General features: G+C 43.6%; 2 protein-coding genes and 1 pseudogene across 2 annotated transcripts; all 3 read right to left on the reverse strand.

Annotated features, from left to right (window-relative positions):
• Positions 1 to 2,590: 2,590 nt before the first annotated feature.
• On the reverse strand, positions 2,591 to 7,091 carry LOC138452932 (zinc finger protein 84-like; annotated as a pseudogene).
• Positions 7,092 to 7,093: 2 nt separating this feature from the next.
• LOC138452719 (gastrula zinc finger protein XlCGF57.1-like) lies at positions 7,094 to 7,640 on the reverse strand. The gene is made up of 2 exons (XM_069605067.1): positions 7,577 to 7,640; positions 7,094 to 7,494 (listed from the first exon to the last, which is right to left on the reverse strand). Exons 1-2 carry the CDS (start codon positions 7,638 to 7,640, stop codon positions 7,094 to 7,096), a joined length of 465 nt encoding a protein of 154 aa, XP_069461168.1.
• Positions 7,424 to 10,259, reverse strand: LOC138452931 (zinc finger protein 268-like). Its single transcript, XM_069605293.1, has one exon. It carries the CDS (start codon positions 9,729 to 9,731, stop codon positions 7,668 to 7,670), a length of 2,064 nt encoding a protein of 687 aa, XP_069461394.1. The 5' UTR covers positions 9,732 to 10,259; the 3' UTR covers positions 7,424 to 7,667.
• Positions 10,260 to 15,448: the final 5,189 nt, after the last annotated feature.

Here is a 15,448-nt window from a genome sequence, read left to right on the forward strand (position 1 = left end):
ATTAAGGCCTGCTCAAAGCGCATCGCGAGGAAGCAAGTGCAACCTTATTAGTCTTACAACAGCTTAACATTTCCTGAAGCAAGAAGGAAAACAACATTTGTTTTCTTTATTTTATTTTGTTGGAGCTGAATTGAGCACCTGTTTGCCTGACAATAAAGTTCTTGGACAAGCAACACTGCATCCTGCTTAGATTCCCACAAGGACATAATTGTTGCCGGAATCCAATCCTGCTTCCCCTGAAAATACTACTTCTATTCAAGATGTTGCTCCTGCATCATGGACTTCAGTGCCCCTCTCCATCACTGCAGGACACCTCTGTTGGACATGATATCAATGCAGGAAAGATACCTTCCAAGGACACATCTGACATTATATCAGTGCTGCCACCACCCTCTGCTCCCCTTGAGAGACCAACCCTGGAACCGCCATTAGCCCCAGTCCATGCAACTTCTAAGGACATGCCAGATGACAACAGGTCATAGGCCCTTCACCTTGGAGGAGCAGGCGAGGACTTCTACCATCCGCTGATGGGGTCCATGAAGACGGCCTCAGATGTCGGGTGTCAAGGCAGTAGAGGGAATCAGGGGAAGAGACAGGCTGCAGCTGTGAAGAAGGGAGGCCTTGTGGTGGCAGCTCAGGCGGCTAAGGAGGCAGCAGCGGCAGTGAGGGAGGCAGCGAGAAGTGCAACGGTGAGCATGTTTCAGGAGGGAGACATGAGTGCATCAGCCAATGCTTCAGGAGTTGCAACTGGTGTCCACCAAAATGCCAAGGGTTAGGATCTTAAAATGGACAACACAATGGGGCTTCACCATGTGGTGGCATGAGGAAGCTGAATGTTGGTGGTCAAGACCCAGACACAAGCGTGAGCTCGTTCTTCCATCAAGGCACATCATATATAACACGGGCCACTGCGCATATAATGCAACTCCTTATTCCAATTGATAATCTGTAGCCAAAAAGTGTATTCATGTCCAAAGAACTACCGATTATACACTGTCATTCGAGCTACATGAAAATGGACAAGCAATTGTACAACACTTAATTGACCTGAATGAGTTCCAAATGGGCGACCAGGATGAAAGTAAAGGACGATGGGTGTCATTTTGCATTTAAGGTTTCCGCGAGGCGCGTTGCCAGAAGTCAAGGTAGGAATCCATGCCTATGTCCATGTTAAGGAGCATGTAATTAGAGGATAAGGGACGAGAAGAGCATATATACAGTTGGTATCTCAGCACCCAGTCATAAAAATGAACAGCAAACGTTGTGAGTTCGCTCCACAAGCTCCTAGACCAAGGTTCAAGAGCATAAGCTCTACAAATGTAAACCACAGAATAGATGGATCTCCATATGAATGGAACACATCAAGTAAAGCCGCTCTATAAGAAATGAGTGCACTGGATTTACAGTGTGCCAGCGGTCTCATTATGACCTTATATTGACCTCAGACAGACCCAACTAAGGCTGCTGGAACAGATGGTACATGCCAGGGTTTCATGCATGTATTCTCTCTGCTCTGCATTTTAGAGCAAGGAACGTATCTCTGTGGCTCTGCTCCAAGCGTGATAGCTGGAATAGTGTGCACTGTATACACCTTTGTGGCAAGTCAAAGTGTTTCCCCCCCAAACGAGAAGAAGCACTTTCCAGAGCACCACTTAGTTTTGCTGCAGTAACATTGGTGTAGTTGATTAACATAAAGAGAGGTCAGCCTGCATGGGTTGAGATCTATTGACATAGCCTTGCATACATCCAGTGTGTCTGGTCTCAAAGCACTCATACCAAATGTTTCTGTCTTGTGATCAATAGAGGGTTAGGCACTACTATTTGTGGGATCCGCTGGGGCCTCAATGGAAGACAGAAACAGATAAAAGAGATCAACCCAACTTCTTCTAGAAAAAAATCACAACATTGCAAATATCCTTACCAATGTAAGAATTTACGGGATCACAGGTTTGGTCATGGGTATTTGTAGAATATGTCTTAAAATCATTTAGGTGTAGACGAGGTCAGCAGTTTGATAAATTGTGTTTATTTTATGCTTCAATAAGGTTATCGAAGGTACTGGAATAAAGCACTATTTTGTCTCCCTCTTTGAAACCTTTAAATGTAATGCAATTTAAACTTTGTTCTTATCTGCCATTGGGTCAATCTTTACATGTGATCAGAGGCGGTGCTGACAGACATAGGGCTGGGTCGAGTTTGGTTGATTAAGTTGCATGCTAGCATCCAATCAGATAGCAGGGAACAATGCCGGTTAGTACAAAGCTGCATCTCTTGCTCTACTGTGATAGCTTGTATTTGTCATTTTCTAGCCCCGCCCCAACACCCTTCATTTCTTCTTTCTGTAATTCCTTCATGGAGGTGTATGTTTCTGTAGCGAGGAAGAGATGTGCAGGTAGTGGTGTTGATCATGTCATCCTCCTCCTATAGGTGTCATAATCACCCGCGTGCCTCAGTCGCAGCTCTCGGGCTTTGATTATCCTTGACATGTTCTTCACATAGTAATGGCGGGTCCTAATGGCAATAACGCTGAGCCTCATCATAGGTCCCCAGGATTGCATGATCTCAAAGAACAACTCAGGGAAATATAAACTTAAGGAAAATGTTTCCATACATTTATTTCACAGGAAAATGCCTGACAAATGTTTAACTCCAAAAACTGTAAGAAACAATAAATGGACAAACAAGCCATGTACATTTATCCAGATTACAAATTAAGTTTAAAACATGTTTTCAGTTCATTAGAGAGACCAGAACAAGAATAATTGGAATCTATGTAGAACCCCCACCCCAAATTATAAGCAATAGAAGGCCTAAGGCAAGACACAAGAACAGAAAGTGCCATCAGGCTTATTGGGTGGGGAGGCTGAAAAACATTTTAAAACAATAAAATTGCAAATAAAAATAATTCACAATCGCACACACTCAGCCATAAAACCAAGTTCAGGAGGTGTACCTAACTAATGGAAGCAAATGCTGCAAGAATTATGTTTGATCAGAGCACAGTGAATATGTCTGTTCAAGTTACTGTTCCTGCAATATTCATAGAAATGTCTTTTTTCAAAGAGATTTATATATTATACAACTGGAAACCTTTGACATCTTCAGCTGATCACACTGACAAAGTTCTTGTGAAATAGTATCGAAGCAGTGCACATTGCACCCCGATCTCTGTAATGCGTACGTACCCCTATAAGTCTATCGTAGGCCAGGGAACGGTCTGCTAATCCCCAGTGGCCCAGTAAAGGGAGGCACTAGTGTGAGAGTGTTCAGGATCATGAAGGGAGGAAGGGCCTAAAGCGGAAGAATTTTCAGCACATGTGCAAATGCTGGATATGTCAGCTCAAAGGGATTCCAGACAAGTCAGGGGGTTTTCTGGGTAATTCAGAGCAGAGTTTTACATCTGTAGCACAATTGGAGGATCCAGGCTTATGAAATGCGCACTGCACAGTTTACTGCTGCAATGAACATTACTTTTTCACAATTTTCTCCAATCCTATTAAGCAGGATGCCAGACAACCTTTTAAATTTCAGTATTTTACTATTTTAGAAGTTGGAGGTATTAGAAATAACTTACACCAAGTAATTCATGAAAACAACACAATGCACACGTGCCTTACAGCTCCTCTTCAGATATGCCATGGTATCACAGATTTAGACATATCCATAGAACTCTGAGAGGGAATGCAGGGGGCAAGCTCTGTGTCTATTTGCTATTTCTTTGGATGGGAGTATGTTATTCTTTTAGGCGGGGGATATCTACCTGTTTTTAGGGAGTAAAAATGGCCAGCATATCTGAAGCGGTGCTATAACAAGCTCTCTTTTATTTATTTGTTCTAGGGTGCTTGTGCACCCCATGGCTTCTTGGTTCCAGCAGTAAATCGACATGAAAACATAAGTAACACCGGCATAACAAAAGCAAGGCAAATAAGAACAGATGGGTCTCCAGCAAGTGCTTGGAAGCCAGATTTTCTGTGGCAATTTTCAGAATCAGAGAGAGGGCATTTCAGATACAAAGAGCTGCACCACTTCATTTAAATAAGCCTTCTGAAATGAGGAACCCAAATCAGGAAGCACGAGGTAACTGTAGGGATACAGGTAGGGCATCAGCGTTGAATGTTGGACTGCAGAATGGAGACTTTGGCCATAAAAAGCAAAGTGGCAAAAAAATATATTAAACAGCAGATCATAGGCAGTTGGTGCCGACCACCACGAGCTGGTGATATACCAAAGGTTCCCAACACCTGAGAGTAGGAGGGCTGCAAAGTTAAGTACCAACTGAAAATGCTTAGTGACATAAAAAAAGACAGTCAAGATAAATAGCATTGTTGCAGTACAGCTCGGAACATGTTAGGGTTCTGACCACTGATGTCAGAGTAGGGGGCATAAGAAGGAATGTTCATATCACTGTAAACAGAAAAGTATGCTGTCAACTAAAGTGAGGGCTACATGAGATCTCATGAGCAAATGTAACACCCAGCTAGGCAGCTTGAGCAAAGAGGCCGGGCGGGGAACATCCCCTGACCCTGTTCTGTCAGAGTTTAACTTCAGCCAGTGTGACACCACCATCCTCTTGTTCAAGGGAAACATCCCAGGACATTCAGCCACAGCAATGCTGTGCTGCCAAACACGACGAAAAAGGACCTGCTAGTCATTGGCATAGCAGCAGAGCGTGAAGCCGTATGTGTGCGTGAGACTTGCCAATGGTAGAATGTTATTAAAAAGTATAAGTAACTAGGAGTGGCAAGCGGTTTCCTGGTACTAAATTAGCATGATGGTTCATTGCTGTAGCAGAGGGGAGTTTGTTTCTTGATTGTCTTTAGGCGTTTTCTGTGGTCCATCCTTTTCCTAATGCCCTGAGCTGTGTTGCATAGCGTGACTGCCTTACCACAGAAGGAAGGTTCTGTCCTTGTCATTCTGTTCAAGGAGGGATGCATTTTGAAAGTCCAGTGCTTCCGGCAAGCATAACCAGCAATTTCTGTAAAAGTCTATCTTTGCAATATACAGGCATTTAGCCATTGATAAAAACTGAAGAACTGAGGAGCTATGGCCTTCACAGGTTTGGCCAACAGTTATGAATCTCCGTCTCAGTTATTAAAAAAGGAAAACCTCCCTACTCACTGAAGTGGCTTATAAATGCTAATGAGGTTGAGGTTTCTTGCCTGCATGTTTTCTCAGGTGATGAACGAGATGCACCTTCTGACTGAACCTTTTCCCACAGTCAGTGCACTGATGTTTCTCACCTGTATGTGTTCTCAGGTGATGAACAAGATGCACCTTCTGACTGAATCTTTTCCCACAGTCAGTGCACTCATGAGGTTTCTCACCTGTATATGTTCTCAGGTGATGAACGAGATGCACCTTCTGACTGAACCTTTTCCCACAGTCAGTGCACAGATGAGGTTTCGCACCTGTATGTGTTCTCAGGTGATGAACGAGATGCACGTTCTGACTGAACCTTTTCCGACACAGTCAGTGCACTGATGAGGTTTCTCACAAGTATGTGTTCTCAGGTGATGAACGAGATGCACCTTCTGACTGAACCTTTTCCCACAGTCAGTGCACAGATGAGGTTTCGCACCTGTATGTGTTCTCAGGTGATGAACGAGATGCACCTTCTGACTGAACCTTTTCCCACAGTCAGTGCACTGATGAGGTTTCTCACCTGTATGTGTTCTCAGGTGATGAACGAGATGCACCTTCTGACTGAACCTTTTCCCACAGTCAGTGCACAGATGAGGTTTCGCACCTGTATGTGTTCTCAGGTGATGAACGAGATGCACCTTCTGACTGAACCTTTTCCCACAGTCAGTGCACTCATGAGGTTTCTCACAAGTATGTGTTCTCAGGTGATGAACGAGATGCACCTTCTGACTGAACCTTTTCCCACAGTCAGTGCACTCATGAGGTTTCCCACCTGTATGTGTTCTCAGGTGATGAACGAGATGCACCTTCTGACTGAATCTTTTCCCACAGTCAGTGCACTCATGAGGTTTCACACCTGTATGTGTTCTCAGGTGATGAACGAGATGCACCTTCTGACTGAACCTTTTCCCACAGTCAGTGCACAGATGAGGTTTCTCACCTGTATGTGTTCTCAGGTGCTGAACGAGATGCACCTTCTGACTGAATCTTTTCCCACAGTCAGTGCACAGATGAGGTTTCGCACCTGTATGTGTTCTCAGGTGATGAACGAGATGCACCTTCTGACTGAACCTTTTCCCACAGTCAGTGCACTGATGAGGTTTCTCACCTGTATGTGTTCTTAGGTGATGAACGAGATGCACCTTCTGACTGAACCTTTTCCCACAGTCAGTGCACTGATGAGGTTTCTCACCTGTATAGGTTCTTAGGTGATGAACGAGATGCACCTTCTGACTGAACCTTTTCCCACAGTCAGCGCACTGATGAGATTGCTCACCTGTATGTATTCTCAGGTGATTAATAAGACACTCCTTTTTATTGACGTCTTTCCCACATTCAGAACACACATGAGGTTTCTCACCTGTATGTATTCTCAGGTGGTTGATGATAGACCCCCCCTAGTACAGAAGCTGTTCCCACATTCAGTGCACAGATAAGGTTTCACGCCGTTATCTGCTCTCTGGTAACACATATGAATTACCTTAATATGGAGACTGTTCCTGCTGTCAGTGCACTCATAAGGATTTTCAACTGTATGTTTTCTCTGATGGATAATAAGATAGCTTTTCTGAATTAACCCTTTACTGCAGTCAATGGGGGTCATTACGACCCTGGCGTTAAGGGTTTAACGGCGCTGTAAAAGGTGTCGGCACCGTTAAACTCTTAACGCCTGATTACTAGGTCCCTTTGCGGGACCCGACCGTAACGGCTGGTTTTACCAGCCGTTAAAGTAGGGTGCTGCAAAGGGACCTTGGCGCTTATTACGGTACCGCAATTTGCGGTACCGTACTTAGCGCCTTCCCCAGTCCCACTGAGCCCTATGGGGCGAAAATGGGAATGGGGAAGGGCCATGGTGAAATGGGGAAATACCACCCCACCAAACTTGGACTGGGGCGTTATTTCCCCATTTCACCATGGCGGACTCGTTACAACACCGGCACCAACCATGGTGCTAATAGCGCCATGGTTTAGCGCCGGGGTTGTAATGAGGGCCAATGCATTTATAAGGTTTTTCACCTGTATGTGTTCTTAGGTGATGTGTAAGTCTTCCCTTCCGACTGAACTTTTTTCTACACTCTGTGCACTCATAAGGGTTTTCTCCTGTATGTGTTCTGAGGTGCTGAATCAGACGTTCCTTTCGACTGAACTTTTGCCCACATTCTGTGCACTGATACGGATTCTCACCAGTGTGTGTTCTAAGGTGCTTAATAAGAGATCCTTTAGCAGTGAACCTTTTCCCACAGTCAGTGCATTGATGAGGTTTCTCACCTGTATGTGTTCTCAGATGATAAACGTGATGCACCTTCAGACTGAACCTTTTCCCACAGTCGGTGCACTGATGAGGTTTATCACCTGTATGTATTCTCAGGTGATTAATAAGACACTCCTTTTTATTGACGTCTTTCCCATATTCAGAACACACGAGGTTTCTCACCTGTATGTATTCTCAGGTGGTTGATGATAGACCCCCACCCCCAGTACAGAAGCTGTTCCCACATTCAGTGCACAGATAAGGTTTCTCGGCGTTATCTGCTCTCTGGTAGCAAATATGAATTCCCTTTATTATGGAGACTGTTCCCGCTGTCAGTGTACTCATAAGGATTTTCAATGGTATGTGCTCTCTGGTGGATAATAAGATAGCTTTCCGGAATAAACCCTTTACTGCAGTCAATGAATTTATAAGGTTTTTCACCTGTATGTGTTCTCAGGTGATGTGTAAGTCTTTCCTTCTGACTGAACTTTTTTCTACACTCTGAGCACTCATAAGGGTTTTCTCCTGTATGTGTACTGAGGTGCTGAATCAGACGTTCCTTTCGACTGAACTTTTGCCCACATTCTGTGCACTGATACGGTTTCTCACCAGTGTGTGTTCTAAGGTGCTTAATAAGAGATCCTTTAGCAGTGAACCTTTTCCCACAGTTCGTGCACTGATGAGGTTTCTCACCTGTATGTGTTCTCAGGTGATAAACGAGTTGCACCTTCTGACTGAACCTTTTCCCACAGTCAGTGCACAGATGAGGTTTCTCACCTGTATGGGTTCTCAGGTGCTGATTAAGATTTTCCTTCCGACCAAACTTGTCCCCACATTCGCTGCACTCATAAGGTTTCTCGCCTGTATGTATTCTCAGGTGATTAATCAGAGAACCCTTCTCACAGAAGTTTTTCCCGCATTCATTGCAGAGATGAGGTTTCTCACCTGTATGTGTTCTCAGGTGATGAATAAGAGATCCCTTTACACTGAATCTTTTCCCACATTCAGTGCAGAGATGAGGTTTATGGCCTGTATGTGATGCCAGGTGGTAAATAAGACTTCCCTTCATACAGAAGCACTCCCCACATTCTGTGCACTGATAAGGTTTCTCACCTGTATGGGTTCTCTGGTGATTAATAAGAGACGTCTTTGCATTAAAGCCTTTCCCACATTCAGTGCACAGATGAGGTTTCTCACCTGTATGGGTTCTCAGGTGATTAATAAGAGACCCCTTTGCATTAAAGCCATTCCCACATTCAGTGCACTGATGAGGTTTCCCCCCGGTATGTGTTCTTAGGTGGTAAACAAGATTTCTCTTCTGACTGAAACTTTTCCCACAGTTGGTGCACTGATGAGGTTTGTCACCTGTATGTGTTCTCAGGTGATAAACGAGATGCTGCTTCCGACTGAACCTTTTCCCACAGTCAGTGCACAGATGGGGTTTCTCACCTGTATGGGTTCTCAGGTGCTGGTTAAGACTTGCCTTCCGACCAAACTTTTCCCCACATTCGCTGCACTCATGAGGTTTCTCGCCTGTATGTGTTCTCAGGTGCTTAATCAGAGATCCCTTCACACTGAATCTTTTCCCACATTCAGTGCAGAGATGAGGTTTATGGCCTGTATGTGATGCCAGGTGGTAAATAAGACTTCCCCTCATACAGAAGCGCTCCCCACATTCTGTGCACTGATAAGGTTTCTCACCTGTATGTGTTCTCAGGTGATTAATAAGAGACCCCTTTGCATTAAAGCATTTTCCACATTCAGTGCAGAGATGAGGTTTCGCACCTGAATGTGTTCTCAGATGATTAATAAGAGACCCCTTTCTATTAAAGCCTTTCCCACATTCAGTGCACTGATGAGGATTCTCACCGGTATGTGTTCTCAGGTGATTAATAAGAGACTCCTTTCTATTAAAGCCTTTCCCACATTCAGTGCACTGATGAGGTTTCTCACCAGTATGTGTTCTTAGGTGGTAAATAAGATTTCTCTTCTGATTGTACCTTTTCCCACATTCAGTGCACTGATGAGGTTTCTCACCTGTATGTGTTTTTTGGTGGTAAATAAGACTTCCCTTTATACAGAAGCTTTCTCCACATTCTGTACAGAGATACGGTTTCACACCTGTATGTATTCTCAGGTGATTAATAAGACAGTCCTTTCTATTGAAACCTTTCCCACATTCAGTGCACTGATGAGGTGTCTCACCGGTGTGTATTCTCAGGTGACAAATAAGATTTCTCTTGTGTTTAAATCTTTTCTGGCACTCAGGGCACTGATAAGGTTTCTCACCTGTATGTGTCATCCGATGGTCAATAAGAGGTTCCTTTCCATTGAACATGTTCCCACATTCAGAGCACAGGTGAGGTTTCTCACCTGTATGTGTTCTATAGTGGTGAATAATAGCTTCCTTCAGACTATACCTTTACACGCATTCTGGGCACACATAAGGTTTCTTTCCTATAGATCGTCTTGGGTGACAAACCAGACTCGTTACTCCCGAAGGCTTTATAGCTCAAGACCAGCATCTTCAAGGAATCACTCCTCCCCAACACCTAGGTCTACACACCCTCAACTCCTCACCTCATCTGAGACTGGGTGATCTGCTCCCCAAGGTTTCTTCCCCTCGTTGTTTGTAGATCCCTTATTGCCAAATTGCCACCCTCCTACTCCTCCGTTAGCTTCCCGCTCCCCATTTCTCTGCTTCATTCACTATGTTTTTATTATGATTTTAAAGGGCTCCCTGTACATGCTAAATAAAACATGCTAATAATATCTTCAGTGCATTGATATTATTTGCCCAAATATAGTCCCAGTTGTTTAACAAACTCCATTAAGTAAACTACATATATATATATATATATATATATATATATATATATATATATATATTCAGTATATATTCAGTATATATGTATAAATATATATATTTATAAAATGTTGCCTGTGTTCTATCATGAATAAGCTTTTCTTACAGAACTAGTAAACTATTAGTACGATAGGTCTACCATTCTATATATTTATGGAATCGATGTTGATATGTTTGGGTCAAAATTCTCAAGTATCCTTAGGCTTTTCCAATCCCAGTACTGGTTGTAATGAAAATCCAACTAGTACTTGTATCCTTCTGAGAAGTGTAGCTGTCCATCAGAGAAATTATCAGAGGCGCTGTTGCGTTTTCCTGGGCATCAATCACCTACAGAATTGAAAGGAGATTAACATCAATAATAATACATGTTCACAATCACATGCATTACGTTTAACAGGCAGACTGCTTCTCTGTAATAGTAATGTGTTCTGGGCTGCTTTCGTGTAGTAACTAGTAGGTTTTTTAAATTAACATCTATCGAGGACAAGTACCTCAATGGGTGGTAGAGAAGTAATGCCACAACGATCCAACATAATGCAATAGAGACAGAGCAGATGTGACAGAACAGCTGGAATATTGTAATTTACAGTTAGACGCTACTTTTAATATGCTACAGAATAAAAAATATGAATGTCAAAAAGATGCAATGAGAAAAAAACATTTAAAGGTGATAGTTTAATTATCAGGACTGTGCATTCATGTCCGAACATCATATTTATTCACCAATGTCCTGAATAGGATATGAAAGCTCTGTGCTTCTGTACATGAATGGTAGAAGATTGTTACCATCTGATATACATCTTCTGATCAGCCCACTAAGTCATCGGATTACCTTTGGAGAAATGGATAGTGTCCCTATCAGGAAAATATAAACCAGACATTATTATTGAAGCAAGGACTTAATTGACTTTTAACACAACATGCACCAGTGCCTTGCCACTTTAAGCTTGATGCAGGCCCTGTTGTCACAGTTAACCCTTTAATTTAAACCCAGATGCTTCTGAAAAGACATCATTCTCCGGATTGCAGGAGATTACGATCGCAGGTCAGAGACACAATAATCACAGCTTTGGCTATCAGGCAAAGTCCTCCCTTGCTATAATTTTATCAGCCTTCCTACTTTTTGGTCATTGCACTATTGCCACATACCCGTCAAAGGTTTTTTTTTATACTGTCCTTCATGCCGAGGTTCAGCCTCTAAGCATGGGACCGGGATTCGAGTCTATGGTGCTCTGCATGGTCTAGTTTCCAAGACAAGTGCGCTGCCTCCCAGCTATCCTCCCGGCCTATTTGCTTAGTCAAGAGAGCATGTTTTTACTTCCCTGTTAAAAGTATTGCTGCCTGGTATTAAGAAGGATACTTCCAATTTTACTGGTGAACAGCAGTTGTTATTGGACCTAGTCCATGGCAGTTTCCCATTACACTATCCCCAGTGCTCCAGACAGGATTTGGAAAGGGGAGTATTTTACTCCCTATTCTTTAAAGTTGGGAATGATATAATTTTTGGAGAGTACAAATGTAAGTCTTATTCCCAATGAGAGTATATTATAGGTGAGTAAAAATGTTTTAACTGAAAAATGGAAATGTTTTTGTAATATTTCTTTGCACCTGGTTATCAATGCATATTACAATATACACATTTACTTCTTCCAAACAGGTAGTTAAAATAGTTTCTTCCTGTTGTACTATGTGCACTACTGGGTCCAAACATATGCATGGAGTTGTGAGGGTGAAAGCCGGGGCGCAACATTGTACATGTCTTTTACATATTTTCAGTTGGGAGAATTTTGGTGGCCGATACTCCCCCTTATCTGTAGGGCTCACTAAGCCAGTTGCTTCTTTGTGGACATGTTCTAAACTTGATAGTTGGGACCTATGTTCAGCCTTAGAAATCTATTTGGCCCTTGCCATGTCCGTGCACAAGCTATTGGCTACTTTCATCACATGCCAAGTACTCAGTGGGGGCACATCCCTTAAGTGGGAACATTACAATGTTTGGAAAAACAAACAGACAACTGCATTCCCTGCTCTTGACCAGTAGACAGTTTGAGGGCTTTGCTGCTACACCTGCCTAAAGAAAGGTACTCTGTCATATGTTCGTATGTATTAGTCATGAGGACAAAGTCTTCTGGGTTGAGTAGTCTGTGTTACTTTAAAAGGAAATGAGAAATATATGAGAGTCTGATTTTGTGGATGTTGTCAATAATGGCCATTTTATATGTATTGTAATGGGCAAAGTAGATAACCATCAGGTCATTCTGAAGTGAATCAGAAGCTAGATAGTACCATCAATATAAGATACTCTAGTTAACATCCAAAACTACCATTCCTAATTAGGTGCCCTAACAACCATCACCATAACATCCCACACCACACAATCAAACTCATGTATTCATCATTCCAATCTGAGGGCAGCACAGACAACTTAACCCAACAATGTATTCTCAAGATAAACATTTAAAAAACTCTGATAATGGTCTCTTTCCCAATGACATATATGTTCCCTGCTGCAGACCTCATACCCCCTAGTCTTAATAGAATCTGCACAATGTAATCTTAACCGGTACAGGACTCAGTCAGGCAAACTAGTTCCCACTAAGTGCAGTCATTTTATGCAAAGCAAAAAGCTAGCACCAGCTTGCTCACAAGACTAACAGAAAGGGAGTACCTATTCTGGGACACTGGTGCCAAACTTGCCATCGAAGACTCTAAGGACTCTTAAGTCAGGGCACACAAAGGTAATGCCAGTCAAGTCATGCGTTGGATGAGGTCTGCCTGGTAGGAAAGATAAAGCCCACAACCTGTTGTACCAGCCAAATGTGCATGGAGCTTTCTATCCAACGTCCAGAAAAGAGGAAAACCCAGCAGATGTCTTGGCCAGACATCCCTTGTCCATGAGGAATTAAGCCAGATTAGCCACTGCAGAAAAATATATTAATTATGTAGTTCACTGTGCATTTAGGGCATAACTGTACAGATTTCTTCTGATCCCACAGTCGCTGCTGCCATATGCTCAGGGAGGACGCATGACATCAACTAATGCACCTGATCTGTGTCAGCCACTGACGTGAACACAGATCTTCCTCCATAAATAGCTTGCAATTTAAGTCATAAATGAAAAAGCAATTTCTCCTACAAAAGAAATGTTTGACAATGTGACCATACTGCTGAAATGAGTCTGCCTTACAGGCCTCTTGCACATAAAACAATCTTTCCCATAGGCTATTCACCATTGTTCAGGTCATAGTGAAGTGATACACACCTGCATTTGTGCTTGCTTCTAGTAGAGGTCTCAGAGGTCTCAGTAGCAGCCGTAAACTGGCATGTTCGTGCTAGAAGAGCCACCTATACAAGGAACCAAACATAATGAATTAGTGGTGCATACAGAGTGCAAGCCAACATCTCGAGGTGCCTCCCCCATGACACTGCTGGAAACCTAAACTCAACACTTGTCTGCTTCTTATCTCACGCATTAGAAATGTATTTTACTGAATTCTGCCAGTGTTACATTTGGGTTGGTGCCCAGTCCTCTGCCTGGCTCGTCTGTGCTGAGCCTGGAAGAAGGCAAAGAGCACAATTGTATTGCGCCACTTACAATTCCCTGGAGAGATCTTTAATGCGCCTCAATATTCATACCTCAATATTCATACCAATATTTTTTGAATGAGTCATGTTTAAGAGATGGGCAAGGAAGGGTAACTGATGGGAATGTGGTTAGTATGCCACATGATTCAATTCACCAAATAAAAGCATTGCCACCTATACTGACTGTCACTACACCTTCATAGTTGTTCATGACTATGGCCACCTCTGGTGGGATAAGGGATGTTTAACCTCAGCTGGTACAACCATTAGAAATGCCTTATAGGTTAATGCATGGCTGAATGCCCTACAGGCATCTAAACTGGCAGTGGTGAAATGTGCCGTCCATCTCTGACATCTCTAAGAGGTCACACTACCAGCTGCACCTCCTCAGAGGTATTCTCCCTTTCCTCTCCTTCCCCCAGAAGCTCACTGTCTCCAGAGCTCTAGTTCTGTCTAGATTGGACTATTGTAACAACCTCTATCTAAATCTGGCTGCTTCTACTCTCCGCCCTCTGCAACTCATACAGAACAGGACTGCAAAACTAGTCCTTGGCCTCAAGCCCAGACACCGTATCTCTCCAGGACTGAAATCTCTGCACTGGCTCCCAGTGGCAGCGGAGATTACGTTCAAAACCCTCTGCATTGTCCACAAGCCCTTCTGTGGCCTGGGACCTCAATACCTTCAACTCTCTCTTCCTAAATATCTTCACTCTCGAGCTCTTCACTCATCCACCTCCAACCTCCAACTCCCTCAGGGTCAGTTGCTTCTCCAAACAGCGAGCTGGTGGTAGATCTCGTTCTTCTTTGGGTCCTCCCTCTGGAACAGCCCCCCTGCCTCTCTGAAACTTAAGGAGAACAATCTCAGTTTCCGGAAGCACCTCAAGACCTTCCTCTTTGCTTCTGCTTTCTCTCCTCCTCTCCCCTACTGATCTCCTGGCTGAAACTGCACTGGTTACCTGGATACCCACTGATCTCGGGTCCAGGTCCCCTCCCCGCCAGTTGCACACCTACACTGCCCCCCCTGGCAACCTTTGCACATGACACTTGATGTCTGCACTTACCCGTGCACTTGCCATCAGCTAGCCGCCCTCTTATTTATTGTCTTTATTTATCTTACTGTTATCGTATGTACTGCACTGTTCCCTCCCCTTTCCCCATGCACTTTTCCCCTTGCCCCCTCCCCTGCACATGCGCAATCTCAATGTCACCTGGCCTAGTAGGATTGCTGTCTCTGTCCTCCCTCTGTCTCCCCTTCCCTGCCTCGTAGCGCCTTGAAACACTTGTGTATAGGCGTGTTATAAATGCCATATCATATTATATCAGGTCCCTAAAGACAACATTGACAGAGTGAATGCTCTGGCCCACAACACAGCAAGGGAGGCTGCCTTTTCCCATTGCACCCAAACAAATGGTTTATTGAAAGTATCTTGATTTCTTCATTGTTTTGCCCAGGTGCATCTTGGGGTTGCACATGCAGGCAAGGAGGCGATGGTTAGTGCAGTCCAGCATCCCCTTGCTTGCCAAGCAGCAATGCAAACTGCGTTTAATGTGTCTACAGTTTAATGTTGGTAAAAATGCTAACTGAGGTAACTGGGGCTCAATGA

Source organism: Ambystoma mexicanum, chromosome 4p (genome assembly GCF_040938575.1).
Source record: "Ambystoma mexicanum isolate Mex_15411 chromosome 4p, UKY_AmexF1_1, whole genome shotgun sequence".
Taxonomy (NCBI): Eukaryota; Metazoa; Chordata; class Amphibia; order Caudata; family Ambystomatidae; genus Ambystoma; species Ambystoma mexicanum.

What these genes read in the sequence shown, in the direction of transcription:
- LOC138452931 (XM_069605293.1), bottom strand. Translation starts at nt 9,731, where the DNA reads ATGTTCAATGGAAAGGAACCTCTTATTGACCATCGGATGACACATACA.
- LOC138452719 (XM_069605067.1), bottom strand. Translation starts at nt 7,640, where the DNA reads ATGTGGGAACAGCTTCTGTACTGGGGGTGGGGGTCTATCATCAACCAC. An exon ending in CCACCTGAGAATACATACAG is followed by an intron (nt 7,495 to 7,576) that starts GTGAGAAACCTC and finishes GAATACATACAG; the next exon opens with GTGATAAACCTCATCAGTGC.